The sequence below is a fragment of the Crotalus tigris genome, unplaced genomic scaffold, assembly GCF_016545835.1.
Source record: "Crotalus tigris isolate CLP2741 ecotype Arizona unplaced genomic scaffold, ASM1654583v1 scf7180000018073.2002930, whole genome shotgun sequence".
Lineage (NCBI taxonomy): Eukaryota > Metazoa > Chordata > Lepidosauria > Squamata > Viperidae > Crotalus > Crotalus tigris.
Window position 1 is genome coordinate 1,215,961 of NW_024096808.1, and position 17,822 is coordinate 1,233,782.

Genomic DNA, 17,822 nt, shown 5'->3' on the forward strand with positions numbered 1-17,822 from the left:
AATAAATGCATTTCATGTTTAAGATGCATCAAGGTGCATCCTTTGTTCTTTCTACTTTATGGTGACCTTTGAAGCCAATACTCTTTCTAAATCTTGTCAGTCTCAGAAATTATACATTTAAACCTAAGGTGTTTTGGCTCCTTAAAAAAATCCTTGCTGTCACAAAAGGCACAAGCTTAGCACTTTGCAGCTAGTTGATCAGGATTGGTGGTAGGGGTAGTGGAGGGGCCCACGATTCCTTTTGGGGGGTCTTAAGCCTTGCCTTTCAGAGTCAAACAAAAGACAAGACTTTCCATCACTTCCCTGCCTTGTTTGCATATGGAACAGAGATGGGCAAAATAGCAAAAGCGTAAACAGCTGCAAATGGGAGGAGGAAACCAGTAGCGGGGGGGGGGGCATATATTTATTCTTCCTGGACTGAATCGGGAAGGAAGTTTGGATCGTTGTTGGGGGAAAAACTCTCCAGCTCCGCACAGGTTTTCTTCCTGTTGTTTGCTTAGGGAATAGAAGGGGGGGGTGATAAAAGGAAGAGGCAGGGGCAGGGCAGAGTCGCGGGGGACCCAGGGAGGGGGGGAGAGGCCCTGAGCACAACGTGCCCAACCAGTAGCCTTGCCTCCCGCGGTCATTAACCTTGCTGGGAAAGGCAGGGGGAAGCTCCTCGGCGAGGCTTGTCATTCAGAGTGTGAGCCACGGCAGGGACCACAGCAGACACGTTTCCGGCAAGCTGCTCCTTCGCTGCGAGGTGAGATAAAAGAGCGGGTCCCCGTGCGTGCGTCCGCCCACCCGCCCGCCGACATGAGATTCCCGCAGCTCCTCCTGAGCTGGGTTTTGCTGCTGACGGGGCTGCTTCTGGTCAACGGACAGAGGCCAGGTAAGACTTGGGGGTTTCTTGCCTGGCTCTCCCCGGTCAACGGGAGAGTAAGCTGAGACAGTAGTCGCTGCTCCTTCTGCACGGCAAGCGCTCTCGCAGAGCGCTCTTTGCTTTTTCTGCCCGTTGGACGATGGCAAATTCAGAAATCATCCCGGGTACATCAGCCCCCTCCGATACCTGCGCGTACCCTGCCTGGTGGGGGTTTAAGTACGAGAGGTTTGTGGAAACGGTCGGTTTTAGATCCTCTGCTCATCCTTAAGCTCGGTTGCTCTCTTATGACTATGGAGCTTTTAAGAAAATATCTTAGTTGTGTTACTAGCAATATACATAAGTGATTTTTCTGCCCAGAACCTTTAAGGGAACGTATATATATATTTTAAAAGTGCTGTAACTGCATGCAAATCTGTATTCGAAGTTTCTAATGTCTTGCAAGCTTTCTACTATTGATTATAAATCACCTGTGCTCTTCAGATAATATCACCCGGGACTGTTGCTTTATTGCTTCCTGTGATGGCTAAACCCTATTAGGCTGGTCAATGTCAGTGAGAAGTGACTTAATTTGAGCCTTTCAATTTATTTTCTTTTGCTTATTCAAATTCACTGACACTCTCTTGATTTCTATTGCTCAACAAAGCAATAAGAAAACAGCAAAGGTAACATGGTTTAGATATATGGATTGTCTGACAGAGTAAGCTAGCTCTCTAGCCTTCTGCTGACTTTCCAGCTAAAAAAAAATTCATCAGTCAGTTGACTTTTCAGAAGGGAGTTTAGCAATCCTACAACACTGACTCCGGTGTGGTCTCATGAACTCTAAATAAAACAAGAATTTGAAGATGCACCCTTGAGGCTGCATGGAGACATGGGACTCCTTTAATTCCAGTTGGTGACAACTTACATTTCCAGTTCTCTTTGGCTGAAAGAGAAAAGAAAGCAATAAGACTGGGAGCGGGTAAGGGATATTTAACTATTACCACCTCCCATTTCATGCACATATGAAAAGCATTCCACAGCAGGTGAACCAAGTTTGTTTCTACAGGAAAAGCAGAGCTATGTATGCATATTCTTCTTTTAAGATAGTTCCCCATAGATCTGATGAAGTGGACTGTGCTCCATAAAAGATTAGATAGTAGTAGCTGTAAATGATTCTGGGATGTCACAAAACTTTTCTGTGTTTTTCAAAGGAACATATAGTCCATAAGTCATTTGGTAGTCTGATCCAACAATGGGTAAGAGAATAGAAAAGAGCCTTTTAGTCTCTCTCTCTCTCTCTGTGTGTGTGTGTGTGTTTGTAGAGACAGAGACACACAGAGACAGAGACAGATAGAGATGTAGATACACATACAGACATAGATACATAATATATCATTGCACCTGTAACTGTCCAGAGGGCTGAAAAATTATAACAATGGCTCTCTTGCTGTCTTCAGAATGGGGTTTTAAAAAAGGCAATATGGCAGCCACAACAGTGCAGTAGAAGCTCTGCCTATTCTTTAGGGGCATCATGTGCCCTGCAGACACTCTGGATACAGGGCAAACCTACAAAGGCCAGAGCAGCAATATGGTGTGGATTCATGTTCTACAGGATGTTGGACCAAATTGTCACACTATTTCTATAGTCCAGCTAACATTTGAAGAATGCTTGATTATGATATGATGACATTATTCTTGGCTTAGTTTCAAGCATAGAAAAATATCAAAAAGTTCAAGCAATTGTTCATGCATCTTTATATCCTTGAAAGTATGTCCATTGGCTTTAGGAAAACTATTACATTTGGATTTAAGCTTTTCTTTAAAAAAAACATGGCACAAGAGGCAGCAGCACCTAACTTGGCCTTAGCCATCTAAAAATTGCTAACAAGTGAGATGTGGCTAATCCATTGGAAGGAAGATCATCAGGAGATTCCAGGTATAGACCAATTTACCAAAAGAAATGGCAAAACATTTCCATATTAGTGCAAAGAAAAAAAAATTAAGTGTGTAGTCACAAGGAGTAAAGTTGACCTAAGAGAAACTTACTTTAATTAATTATTTATATAAAGAACATAAAGAAACATTTTAATTACACAATTCTCTTGAGAGAGGAGAAGTTAGCAGTTGATGAGCATCCAGGCAAAACAGGACATACAGTATTTCTGTCTTCATACAAGATTTTTAGCAACTTAAAGCTCTTTGCAATGCATTTTGCTTTCCACTCATGATACACCAGCAATTATTCTTCCTAAATGTTTAGATATGCTTTGCATATGTTACAAAAAACCCTCTGAGGCAGACCATTATTATGAGAGGCTGAAGCAGAAAGAATGAATAACTGTCTGCTCATTGCTTTTCCAATTGTGAACAACTGTCTGCTTAATACTTTTCCAATTGCATTGAAATGAAAAGCTGTTCATGCCTTAGGATATAATCCAACATTTCCTACTCTGGACCTTTCCAACATACATTAGATTTCATCTCCACAGACAGAATACTGGCTGAGATTAATAGAGTTTCAGTCTAACACTCTGGGAATGGGAAGGAATCAAACTGGAAAAGCTTGAAGTTTAGAAATTAAATCAAAACAATTTGCAGGCTTAGGCCATTTATATTTTCAAAAATATTTGAATTTATTTTACACAGTGTTTTTTTATTCATGCAAGAAAACCAAAGAACACAATCCAGCCACACATGCAGTCTCTAAAGCTTATCCCATTGCACTATACTGGCTGTTTACTCTTTAATGTAGTTACACATCATGTACAAATTATGTGGGAGTTGAACACCATGGGACATACTTTGGTATATCCAGGCATTAATTATATAATAAGGCTGCTTGCTGGCTCATGTTTTTAAACAGGTGATAGGTCTATATATTTTACTAGTCTAACTAATGGTTTTATTATAGGCAAGTATTTATAAACACACAGAGAAACATACACCCATACTTTTGAAAGGGAAGTTTTGCTAGAGGTAGCCCAGTGCTGTGATTCAAATATATGAACGACCGGTTCTCTGTGTGGATGCCACTTCTGGAAGTCCATTCTGGCCCTGGGCATCAAAAAATTAGCTACCAGTTCTGCCGAACTGGTACGAACCGGCTGAATCCCACCACTCAGGTAGCCTATTATTTTAACAGGAAATTTGTCTTTGGACTTGGAACAAGCAGACACATTCAATGTTTCTTCTAAAGTACTTCTGATAGCAAGCTGAAATTAGGATTGCTTCTATCTTGTATTAATCCTAATATCATGATACTGACATCTCAATACTCTCTTTCTTGTCTTCCAGCTAACTTGGCCAACAGACGAAAACTACACAGACATCACTGTTCCCACAGGAGATGCATGCCCCTTCATTCCAGAGTGCCCTTCCCTTGAGGTATTTCCAGGGCTGGGACTCAATTTAGGCAAGGAACAATCAACACACATTTGGTAATGAAACCAGGTGTCATTAGGGTGCAGGCATCAAAGGCTGCTTCTCTCATGTTGGAAGGACTGGCTGGGTGGCTGGCTGGGTCACCAGAATATTTCTCTTTGCAAATTACATTTCCATTTTCAAAACATTGTGTTTATGGGGTTGGGGGGGGAGGAGAGATTTGATTGACCCCAAACCACGAACAATTTCCTTTGGGCTGCTCCCATTGTGTTTTTATTTGCTCTGAAAATAAAGTAAGGAAGAGGGAGTACTGGGGGTAGGGTGGGGATGGGAATAAACTAAAGGGAAGAACAGAACAATAAAAGTACTTGTTTTATGTGAACCCCTGGGCACAGTTCCAAATGATTGAGTAGCACTGGGCTCTCTGTCAATTATTTCACTCTCTGAAGCTGCACAGAGAAAGAGACTCATTCGAAACCCTGCTGTCCTGCTGAAGCTTTCTGCTCACCAAAGGCCAATATTTCCTCTTACAATGAAAATGCAACTATCTCATCCCTGTTAATGCTGCTATTCAAATCTCTCACATATTGGTTCATACAAGATTTTTAAATAATAGCATTGGGTTTACATGGATATTGATCAAATGTAAAAATGTTTTATTCCTGTCCACTTAGAGCAGGACTCATATGTAACCACGTACAGATGAAATGCTAGCTTGAGAGGACTGTCATTAAAAAGGACAGAATCGTTTTGTCCTTTAACTTCAGGCCATATAAATACAGCAGCCAATATTTCTAGCTATGTAGTACAGACAATCCTTGTAATTTTAAAGGTCAACCTTATCAAATAAAGTTTCTAAACAAATACTAAATGAAAAATCATAAGCAGAAGTAAATTTCTTTGCCTAGTTGGTCAAGGAATTGCATTGGAGTTTGCTTCATTTGTCATATATTGCTCTCTCAGTTTTGGAAACAATAAATTTTAGGATGAAAGGCTTTAAAATCTTCTCTTAAATCACTAAGGGAGTCTTTTGTCCTGGAATGCACGCGGTGCTCACAAGCTAAGTAGTAAACTAATATCGTATTAGTTATTGAATGGCAATTTAACATGTATGTGTGTTAGTTAACCAATCAGGAAAAACAATATTGATGGAGCTTCTTTTCATCTTCTTCCTAGAGTTGGTTTTTTTTCCTAATTGTGTCTAAATACCTCAACACATGGACTATGTTAATGGAAATACTGTTACAGCAAATCCTTCATCTAATTAATTCCCTTATACTAGATTGTCAAAAACAAAGTGACATTATTATTATTATTATTATTATTATTATTATTATTATTATTTAAGACTGGGAATTTTTGTAGATGTTGCTAATCTAGAACTCCCGATCACTCTGCTGATTGTGAGGGATATTGAAATTTGAAGTTCAAGAGCATCTGGATCATTACAGATTTTAATTCCAGAAAAGCTGAAATTTGCTGATGACCATCTGTTCAAAGTTTCAATTTCATGACAATGTCAGTAATACTGAAACAATAGATCTGGATATGGCTATGAATTATTTAGCTAATAAATTTAATATCTAATCTAAGTCCCCAGAATAGATGCACATTTAATTTAGGTGTCAACTCTTTGTGGCCCGTGACAGCAGCTCATGGGGCATTTTGTTCAGAGAGGTCACTAGCAAGCTGTTGCCATGAGGACCTGGGAGCACTTTAAATTTTAGATTGCATTCCAGCAATGTATAAGGCTAAACTCCTGAACCCAGTTGGGGTCCTGCAGCTTAAATAATGGAAAGTGCAAAGAAGCAGGACTGCATTCTGTGACAGCATATAAATGCAAACAGTCCAGAATGATAGAATTAGGACATACTACTAGAGCAAGGATCAAAAGAACGCTAAGCTCTTTTCTTAAGGAAGCATCCCATCTTCAGATGAATAAAACATGTGGTCAGACACTTTGCATCTGGAAACATCTTTTGTTATATGTAGGCAACTACACGGCCTTTGATACTCTAGCTGCAATAAATAAATTTTAAAAAATTACAGGGGTTGTAATCCCTGTCACTTCCCCTAAAGGCTCTTTACAATGAGTAAGACCCACCTCTGAGTAGTTTTAAGTGGTTTTAAGTTATCTTTAAAGGAATGTTTGCTTTTTCTAGGCACTTAAAAAGCCAAACAAAGACCAAGTACTGAATTTAGTCAGTGCCTCTACTCCTTTGAATCCTGTCTGTCACAGGGTTGGGAGAAAATGGCATAGCAGAAACCTTTGCTATGGTACCTCCTGAGTACATATGTGAGTTTACATGGTTTGTTTCTTTACTATTTATTTGCATTGCAGAATTAGTGAATCACTTCTCTGCCTTAGAGGGAAATTAGATTCTAGATCTTGGATGTAAGAGTTCAAAATAATTCAGAGAACTTTAGCTCCTGGGTGACATCTAGCAGCTGTATGGATTATTGAAGCCCAGATCTGGTAAGGCAAGCTGCTTCTTCTATCATATTGGTTCAGTAGCAAGTAATCTGGGATGCTGCAGCCAGCGTTTCCATGATGAAGAAAGCTGAGAACTGATTCCCGCTCCTAAGTCTGGACTTGTTCATTGAGAAAAATCAGTGAGTGAACTCACAAAACATACTAAGCCATCAATGTTTCACTAGCCCTACCCAGCAAATCAGATAATTGATTTACCTTTTGTACCCCCTATTAATTGATACAATATAAATATTTAGATTAAGGCAGGCAATGAATATTTCTTCTGTTCCAAAGCAAACCCTAGTGGGAGCTTTCTCCCCAAGAAATTAAAACATAAATATCTTATTAAACAAAAAAATAATTTATCCTATGTAAAATAATAATAATAATAATAATAATAATAATAAAGTTGGAAGGGACCTTGGAGGTCATCTAGTCCAACCCCCTGCTCAAGCAGGAAACCCTACACCATTTTGGACAAATGGCTGTCCAGTTTCTTCTTAAAAATTTCCAGTGTTGGAGCATTTACTGCTTCTGGAGGCAGGTTGTTCTACTGATTAACTGTTCTCACTGTCAGGAAGTTTCTCCGTAGTTCTAGGTTGCTTCTCTCCTTGATCAGTTTCCACCCATTGCTTCTTGTCCTGTCTTCAGATGCTTTGGAAAATAGCTTAATTTCTTCTTCTTTATGGCAGCCCCTGAGACACTGGAATACTGCTATCATGTCCCCCCTTGTCCTTCTCTTCGTTAAACTAAACATACCCAATTCTAGCAACCGTTCCTTATATGTTTTAGCCTCCAGTCCCCTAATCATCTTTGTTGCTCTTCTCTGTACTCTTTCTAAAGTCTCAACATCTTTTTTACATCGTGGTGACCAAAACTGGATGCAGTATTCCAAGTGTGGTCTTACCAAGGCATTGTAGAGTGGCATTAATACTTCACGTGATCTTGATCCTATCCCTCTGTTAATGCAGCCTAGCACTGTGTTGGCCTTTTTGGCAGCTGCAGCACACTGCTGGCTCATATTTAGGTGATTGTCTACTAGGACTCCGAGGTCCCTCTCACAGTTAGTACTATTGAGCATGGTGCCACCTATGCTGTACTTGTGCATTAGGTTTTTCTTGCCTAAATGTAGAACCTTGCTTTTTTCACCATTGAATTTCATTTTGTTAGTGCCCAGTGTTCAAGTCTGTCCAGGTCCTTCTGTATCTTAAGCCTGTCTTCTGGAGTGGTTGCTAAATGCTTGTTCATCATGTCTTAGAATAGGAATATATTTCAAAGCTGCCTCAGCACTGTCCCTTACTTTTTCCATGATCCAGTTTAGTTAGATCATTAGAGTTTAAATGATAGGAGATCAAACAAAACAATTAGGACTTAGGCTTATCTAGGGGTTAAATTCAACTCATAGCAGATTAGGAGACTGGTGGTGTCAGCAGAAGAATACCTAGCCAAAGGAATTAAATCTGTTCACTCACCACATAAAGTGTAGTCACAGTGTGGAATTTAGATGGAAGGAGAAGCCTTGGGCCATTCCTGCAAAAGTGAACCAATCATCTCTTTCCTGCACATCTGGCACTTCCTAAAGTCTTTATTGTGCATTGAAATATAATGCATGTGAGTTACTGTGAAGACCTGGGTGATAAAAATGTACTTAGGTGGATTTTTCTTTCCCTACCTACCCATTTATAGAATAGCTATTTGTAACACTGAAAACTATTTTGTAGCTAGTTTCATTTATGGAGTTGCCTGCTTGTAACAAAAGGCAGAGAGCAGAAGCACAAACTCTTAACTATCACTTTGTATATGGTACATTAACTGAAGGAAAGATTTAATAGAGTCAGTATTTCTAATTTATTTCTAAAACCTTCTGTGTTGTAAACCAGTGAAAGGCAGCCTGAGATTCTACAGCTAGTTATGGCTTGATCCTAGTTTTGGTGGGTCTATGACAATTCACTGCAGTTAACTCATCACAGCCAACTCACTGTAGGACAAGAGTAACACTAATACAAAAAAATGGTTGAATAGAATCATTAAAGAAAGAATGCAAAGAAGGGATAAAATGAAATGTGAATGACAAAAATTAAAGTAATTTCTTAATTACTTTAAATAATTAAATTGAATTGTTGAACTGGCCCACAGTGGCCATGACACCATGAATGTGGTAAGTTGTCCCATTCCATGTTTCGGTAACCCTTGGATTGTCTCTCATTGAAATTCCAAGATGTAATTGAACCAAATATGGCAAGGAGATGATCTGCATTTAGAATCACTTGTAGAACATAGAACAGAGAAGGAGCCGTAGAGGTCTTCTAGTCTAACCCTGCACCCATGGCAGGAGATTGTATACCATTCCAGACAACTAGCTGTCCAGTCTCATCTTGAAACCTACACTCCCACAAGTTCTGGAGGCAAGCTATTCCACTGATTAATTGTTCTCACTATCAGGAAATTTCTCCTTAGTTCTAGGTTGGATCTCTCCTTAATTAAATTGTTTAATTAAATTAATTTAATTTTTGAATTTGATAATAATAATAATAATAATAATAATAATAATAATAATAATAATAATAATAATAAAGTAAAGTTGGAAGGGACCTTGGAGGTCATCTAGTCCAACCCCCTGCTCAGGCAGGAAACCCTATACCATTTCGAACAAATGGCTGTCCAGTCTCTTCTTAAAAACTTCCAGTGTTGGAGCATTTACCGCTTCTGGAGGCAGGTTGTTCCACTGGTTAATTGTTCTCACTGTCAGGAAGTTTCTCCTTAGTTCTAGGTTGCTTCTCTCCTTGATTAGTTTCCACCCGCTGCTTCTTGTCCTGCCTTCAGGTGCTTTGGAAAATAGCTTAATTCCCTCTTCTTTATGGCAGCCCCTGAGATATTGGAATACTGCTATCATGTCCCCCCTTGTCCTTCTCTTCGTTAAACTAGACATACCCAATTCTCGCAACCGTTCCTTATATGTTTTAGCCTCCAGTCCCCTAATCATCTTTGTTGCTCTTCTCTGTACTCTTTCTAGAGTCTCAACATCTTTTTTACATCGTGGTGACCAAAACTGGATGCAGTATTCCAAGTGTGGCCTTACCAAGGCATTGAAAGTGGTATTAATACTTCACGTGATCTTGATTCTATCCCTCTGTTAATGCAGCCTAGCACTGTGTTGGCCTTTTTGGCAGCTGCAGCACACTGCTGGCTCATATTTAAGTAATTGTCCACTAGGACTCCAAGATCCCTCTCACGGTTACTACTATTGAGCAAGGTGCCACCTATGCTGTACTTGTACATTTGGTTTTTCTTGCCTAAATGTAGAACCTTGCTACAATTTGTATTATAGACATGCAAACATTCCCAAAATCTGTTTATATGGTTTAAAATTGACCAGTAGGGTGTTACTGTTGTTTCTTAAGGCTATTACAACAGACTTTCCCAGTTCCCAGCTTACAGCGCTCCAGATGCGTTGAGACTGCAGCACCCATACTGGCTGAGTACAACTGTCAGGAATCAAAAGGAGTGGGCAAGGCCATACAAAAGTAACATATTTAAAGTTAGTTACTAAGAGAATATATATTTATAGATAGCATTCTATTTCCAATGACAGTTCATGTAGCTCTGGGCTATATTTCTTATTAACTACTTAGAAATAAAAGCGATGGAATGGGAGTTTTGAGGGAAGAAAGATGTTCCATGTCTACATAAAAGTTATTGCGACTGAATCTAATTTAGACTAGTTTAATAAGGAACATCATTTTGGTGTACTTTGATCATTTTCTGTCTAAGGAAAATACTTAAGATTTAATGAGAAAAAAACCAAGTTGAGCTCTAATATATTCAGTTATTGCACTGGCCTAATTTTAAAAATTTAAAAGATTTTTACTACAGCAGAAGATTTATCACATGTCTTAAAAATCCTGGTCTGCAGTTTAATGTAAATAGATTTCCCTCTGTTCCTTAACAAGGAACTGGAAGCCAATAAATTATATTTTTACAAAACCACTGTATACCTGCCGTCCTATATTTTTTTTATATGCTTATATATGTAATGTAAAATGCTTATTGGACAGGAAGATCAACACAGTTCCACTGATTCCACTGGACTGTCTTTTACAATGTTTTTTTTCTAACGTTCATTACATTAGCATTATATAATTCCACATTATTATATTTTATTTTGTATAGGATCCAGAATCTCCTGGAAGTTGTCAACAAATATTTTTAAATAAATAAATAGTGGTATAATTCAGAAAGATTATGGTACAAGTGCATATGAAACAGGATTTAGTAGACACAGAAAAACACATGCACTATTTCATGTTTTCCATCCTCTTATCCTCTGTCTGACTGCAATGGATTGTCTAGCATGGCAGAAAAGAAGATAGGGAGAGCATATATGCATGTAAAAATGCCATTTTTGTTTCTTGTTTGCCTTTTAAAGTGGATTCTGAATTTCAGATGGCTAAGATTTATTCTAAGCACCATACATCAGAGCACCAAAAAGTGCTCTAATCATCTTCTCTGTTTTGCCCAGTTCTTTTATTAAATCATGGAATTCCGACTGGAGAATAAAGTTGTATGTAATTGTGTAGAGAAATTTTAGCTGACCATATATAAAGATTATATTTCTTGTAAAGATAAATATACAGTGTGGGTTTTTTACAGACAGGAAATGAAGCCAAATCAGAAGTGACAAGATGTTAAAATCACAGAAGGCGCCAAATGCATATTTTCTTCCTGACAAACAAGCAAAGTCTTTGGACATATTGCAATTTACATGTTTATTCTGTATTACCCTTCCAAGGCTCTCACTTCAGGACAGCTAGACTTGTAGACTCCTCTGAGCATCCACAAAAAGAAAATTCTGTTTGACTAAAGTACCAATTTAACTAGTGGCTAAACATACAGAAGCAAATGTATCCTGTTTGCTCAGTTTTAATCACTTGGTCCAAGGAAACAGGTGGATCACAGCTTCTCTATATTCCCATAGGAATCAGCTTTCCAGATGATAGTACAATTGAGCGATGACTTTTTTCTCTTAAGCCTTTTTTACACAGCAATAAGCTGCATGATGCAAAGTTGTGCAAAACACAACTTAAAACAATGAAAACACTTGGGGTAACATCTAATCTCACATCTATTTCCAGCACAATACTGTCCTCAAACATTTCCAAACAAGCATATTTTGGTAGAGTGTCCCAAAAGTACTTTTTTCAAAGCAACTGGACTTTCTTTCACTTCTCATCCAAGAAGCTTCTTCAGTTCTGAATTGAAGAAGGTTCTTTGATGAGAAGTGAAAAAAAGTCCAGTTGCCTTTTGAAAAAGCATCTTTGGGACAACCATGACCTGGATGACTAAGAATCTCCATAGACTATTTGGTAGGGTATTTAGTGGTGAATCTGTTCTACAAGCAATAGAACTTTTTTCCATGACCAGAACTAAATCAATCTATTAAGATTTTGCATAAAATTGAATGGGTCCCAAATACTAGTTCTTCCCTGAATTTCATGTAACTGTCAACTGCTGTGTGTAAAATTTGAAAGTCGTTGCATGATTTTGCAGTTCAGACTCTCAACATTTTAATATTGCACTTGCTCATGGTGCTTTCTAGTTCTGCTGGGGTCTAAGAAACTCCGTTCCATGATCCCATATTTTTATTGATTCATCTCCACTACATTACTGAGTTTCTTTTTTTCAAAGGGAGGGAAGAATTACCCCCTACACATCTACAAAAAAAATGGTTGTTTTCCTGAAAATGTAGTATGCCTTCCTTAATTATTTATGATCATGATCTGACTACGTTGGCAGCTGCATAAATTTAATGTTAATATTTTTATGGACCATCTCATTATGATAATTTTAAATCCAGTCTGGTTCTGTCTTTTCTATAAAATAGTTTCTTCAAATTTGCTGAGGAAAAAAAAAAGCACCGAAGTCCAGATGACATTTGATAATGGCACACTTATGATCTACAGAGATATCTCACAAGCCATCATCAGGAAACAGAGAAATCATATGAGAAAACTGTTGGAGCAGGTTTTCCTGGAGCTTGGGGATTCTTTAAGAAGAAAGAAATAATTATCAACCAAAAGATCTTATCTAGAAGCACTGGAGAATCATCGGTACAGTATATCCACCACTTTTCTTGGCATCTCAACATAGCAATCTAGTAGCCAGAAAGCAAACATTGCAATGTTAGACAAATTATGTTCTTGAAAAAGTTTTTGCTGTATTAAGTGTCTCTTACTCATGTATCTTTTAACACTCTATTAAAAATATGCAAGAGTGAAATTAGTATTTGATAAACAGTATGACTGCTTAAAGCCACAATTATTTAATTGGTTTCACTATTGCTTGATGACCAGGATGCTCTGTTTTATTCCTGTTATGTCCAAACATTTCTCAGGCCGGCACTCCTTAGTATCTTGGCCTACTGTTCCAGAATTACCAACCACAACATGTCAACAGGGTGCCAGGTTAGATAATCTGGCTGTTTTTGAAGGAGGAAATTCTTAAATATTAACTAAAATTAACAGAAAAAGCTTACAAGCATGTTTGAACCTTAAAAATCACTTATACCAGTGGAAATGCACTGTATGATAAGGCTTTGTGTGATCAGATACTTAACAGATCAATACTGTAATGTATATCTTGCCATAGTCCTTGATACATATGTAGCAATTTTAACACTACAATCAATTTAGATCATATAGTGATTCAATAATTTCTTAAAGCATGTTTGTAACTGTATATGTTGTACAAAATGTATTTCAAGTAGTACTGTCACATTAAATATTCATGTATCTTTTCACATTTTTGTATGCTGTATATTGAAATCATCCACTTTTATAGAGAAGTAAATTCTTTGCTTAATTTCATTTTAAGGAATCAATATAAACAGTAATGATATATCTACCTAAGTAAAAATATACATTAAACCATTCTTTTTAAAAATGTTAACCCACAATTACTATTAGAATTTAATCAGATAATGGCACATTAAAGAAACTGTAGATTTCCAGTTCCAGCAGAATAAAAATTATATACCGGTACCTTTTTTTGGAGAGAACTGCTGAAATTAAAGATCAATATTTTTAAATATCAGTGTGCTATGTTGTGTGCCTATTACAATAATTTATCTGGATGTTAAACACAATTTATCTTATGATTAGATTAAGTGAAATAAATAAAATCATTTACACAATAAAGAATATAATTGAGATTTAAGATCTGAAGATATAGAATCTTCTATAGATCTGTTCAAAAATACAAACAACTTATTCCCAGATAAATGCATGTAGGTATTAGTATGCACTCAAGTTTTTTTAAAAAATACTATCTATGCCAGATTTTGGCAATAATTATTAAAGCTTCAAATAAGTCAAAGACATACAATTTTAAGTGTGCAAATAACTAAACATCAATGAAAGGGATTTAAAATATACAGGTTTCTTCAAAAGTAAATAGAAATGGGAGTGCAGAAAGGAAACAAAATACTTTGAAGTCCTTTAAGAAAAAAATAGAGATCAAATACTTAAATGATATGTGAAATGTCTTAGTCTTTGTGATGCTTCAAAACCTTTATTGCAACTAAGCTAGTTGCCACAAATGATTTGCTTCTTCCTACAAGACCATTTTTTCAAGCAAGAAATATTTATATGTAGTTTTTTTTTTTTAATCTTGCAGTACTTTTGATATTTGACACTGGGTTCTTAGACCCTCCTTTGCCCTGATAGATTCTGCTGTCCAAACTGAGGAATTAAGGAGAAATGCCAACAGTCCCTCTATTTGTGGTGCCATGGGAATGGGTTTAAGAGTGTGTGGTCTCTGTAGGGGCTCCCCTCTTTTGGAATAGCCCCCCTCCCCAATTGAGGATGCTTTCCATTCTTCTCATGTAAAAAATCTGGCTTTTCCAATTGATTTTGTGTGACGCATGAATAATTTTATATCCTTTCTATTAAATACAACCAATCATTATGAATTGTATAGAATTGCTGTATTCTATATTTGAACTGTGTACATGACTTAATGTCTGCCTCCAGACTGAGGCAGTAAATAAATTGCAGGGAACGAAGGGGGGTTTTGGGTGTGTGTGTGGAGGAAGGAAAGCCTGAATTCCCCTGAGCAAAAACATCTTCAGGTTCAGCCAAATACTTTAAACATATTTAATGTTCAAGACCCTTGTTTGTTTGTTTGTTAAAGTATACTCATCTAGCCTGATTCTAATCTAGTGCAGTGACCTCTGTAAATCAACTAATGTACAAGTGTTTGAAAAAACTGGGGTCAAAGGGACTGTGTACATTGTAGTTTAGTGCCAACCACAGTCCAAACAGCCAGATGTGGGAAGGAAAACTTTACCTATTGGAAAAAGCCATTGATATTTGCTCCCATTTGCATACTGATTAAGGTTTTCCCATTGTATAATATTTACACTCTGGGACAGCAGAACAATTTGTAGCCCAGTTCTGTCTCCAAACACATTGTTATGCATCAGAGACACTTAAACCAGTCAACATAAAAGGACCGTCACTGTGGGAAATGTTATCTCAGGATTAGGTTGTTGATAGCATTATCCAACCAGATTGCTTTTGCCTTTAATTACCCATCACAGTAAAAAGAAGTATTGACTCTGCTGTTTCTTTTCATGTACATTTCATTCATATTGTTTCCAGCCTTAAACATTTATGGGAAATTGATTCAGTTAACATAAATTTGAAAATTCTTAAGTGGAAAAAAGGGAATTAAAAGCAGTCCAGAAACACTATATATCAAACCTTATACTTTCAGCTCAACTTATCTTTTTTTAAAAGGAGCTATAAATATCCTTGATATAGGGTACGTACCTGAAAATATTCATTTTTGTTTACTTACATGCCATAGTACAAATATATACCAAATGCAAGATAGCAAGTTCTCTTTATATGGTATTTGCAAGAAAAGAAGTCTTTGCTGATATTCAGATCATGCCTTCAATGATCTTAAGGTGGAATGTGGGAGTACTCAGAAAGCATTTTTCAGTGTTAATTTCAGACTTTTTTTCCTTGTCTTCCCCACTTTAAGAATTATTTTGTCATTTAAAGTAATTTTAGAAGCTTGCCCTTTTTGTGAGAAATTTCGTGAACTTTTAAAGCAGATAGGATGCTCTAACACATTTTGAAGATTTTCTTGATCACCTTTAGTTTTTGTAATGTTTTTAGATGTTTTCTCTTTATTTTCCAAACACTTGAATTATATTACAAATTATACTGATGCTACTTTTTCTCCACGTGATATCAACTCATTTGTGAACTATTTAAGTACTTATGCTACTGAGCCATCAACATAAGAGATGGTGTTGATTAGGAATAATTTTGTAGTATTTTTTAAACATTTAAAATATTTGTATTTTGATTTTTTAAAGTTCACCCTTACTTTTATTTTCCATTTTTATTTATCAAATACTGAACGTTCCAAAAGAATATAAAAATACTATAAGGAATCACAAGTTACTGTGTGGGAAAGGCTATCAGAGAAGGAAGGCTAGTTTGCTTCATCATCCAGCATGGTTATATCAAATTTTATGCATTCACAATTGTAGACACTCTTCTCTATATAAAACTGCCTGTATAGAACTTAATGGGTACTCTCCTTTATACAGACTGAATTGTGACCACTTGGGAAATGGGAAGATTCCCAATCCTATAATTGAGCTATCCATAAAGGAATGGAGAATGTCAATTTATGTAGCGTCAGATGAGGCTATGCAATGGATTTGGTTTTTGAGATATTTCCTGCTATAAGCCTCTTACTGATGCACAAAAGTCATGCATCTCGTACGTCTTTATCAATACATGCTTTGGTGAGAGTCATGACAAGTAACAGTACTGTAGATACTGATCATTAAATATTAGGTGGAAAATCAGCACAATAGCCTAAGTCTTAAGACTAGATTGGGAAACTAGAAAAAGAGCAAACTGTGTCCAGATTATTGTCAAATAAAATGCATAGGTGAATCAATGTGGTCAGCAGGAATAAAGCTTGTCCTAACCTTAGTAAGAGAGCAGTTGCAGACACGATGGTTAGATACTATCACTGATAAGGCCACACTTGGAATACTGCATCCAGTTTTGGTCACAATGATATAAAAAAGATGCTGAGACTCTAGAAAGAGTACAGAGAAGAGCAACAAAGATGATCAGGGGACTGGAGGCTAAAACATAAGAAACGGTTGCTGTAATTGGGAACACTCTGATCCATTCCCCAACTGGGACGAATTGGAGACATTTTTTTCTCTGCATATTCAAACTGGTTCAACCCCATTTTAAAATCAGATATATTGTATATAGTTTTTGCAGTTTCTCCTCACTCTGGTTCAGTTATTGGAGTATTGTTTATTTATTTATTTATTTATTTATTTATTTATTTATTTTATTAATAAAATTTATATGCCACCCAATCCCTAGGGACTCAGGGCGGCGTACAAAATTAAAACAATAAATATAACAATAAAACAATAAAATAAGTGCATTCATACAGCATGTCGCAATCATATCCTGCCCCCCCCCCCGGGACATCAACCCCAGGCCTGCCGGAACAGGAGAGTTTTAATGGCTTTCTTAAAGGCTGGCAAGGTGGGAGTAGTTCGAATCTCGGGGGGAAGTTGATTCCACCAGGTCGGAGCCACCACAGAAAAGGCCCTTCCTCGAGGGCCCGCCACCGACATTGTCTGGCCGACGGGACCTGAAGGAGGCCCAATCTGTGGGACCTCACCAGTCTCTGGGAACTATGCGGCAGTATGCGGTCCTGTAAGTAACCTGGTCCTAAGCCATGAAGGGCTTTAAAGGTGATAACCAACACCTTGAATTGCGTCCGGAGACCCACAGGAAGCCAGTGCAGCTCGCGGAGGATAGGTGACACGTGGATGTACCTTGGTGCACCCACAATCGCTCTCGCGGCTGCATTCTGAACCAACTGCAGCCTCCGAACGCTCTTCAAGGGTAGCCCCATGTAGAGCGCATTACAGTAATCTGGTCTTGAGGTAATTTATTATTCTGCTAATGGATGGACAAATCAGCAGATATAAAGGAAGCAAATACAAACAAAGCATTAAATTTAAAGAAAGAGACTTCTTATATGGCTTGAGCGTTTTTATTTTATTAGAAC

At 37.4% G+C, this 17,822-nt stretch overlaps 1 protein-coding gene across 1 annotated transcript; it reads left to right on the plus strand.

Annotated features, from left to right (window-relative positions):
- Window positions 1-573: 573 nt before the first annotated feature.
- Window positions 574-13,491, plus strand: APELA (apelin receptor early endogenous ligand). Its single transcript, XM_039347439.1, has 3 exons — window positions 574-871; window positions 4,136-4,225; window positions 12,577-13,491. Exons 1-2 carry the CDS (start codon window positions 796-798, stop codon window positions 4,222-4,224), a joined length of 165 nt encoding a protein of 54 aa, XP_039203373.1. The 5' UTR covers window positions 574-795; the 3' UTR covers window position 4,225; window positions 12,577-13,491.
- The last annotated feature ends 4,331 nt before the right edge of the window (window positions 13,492-17,822 follow it).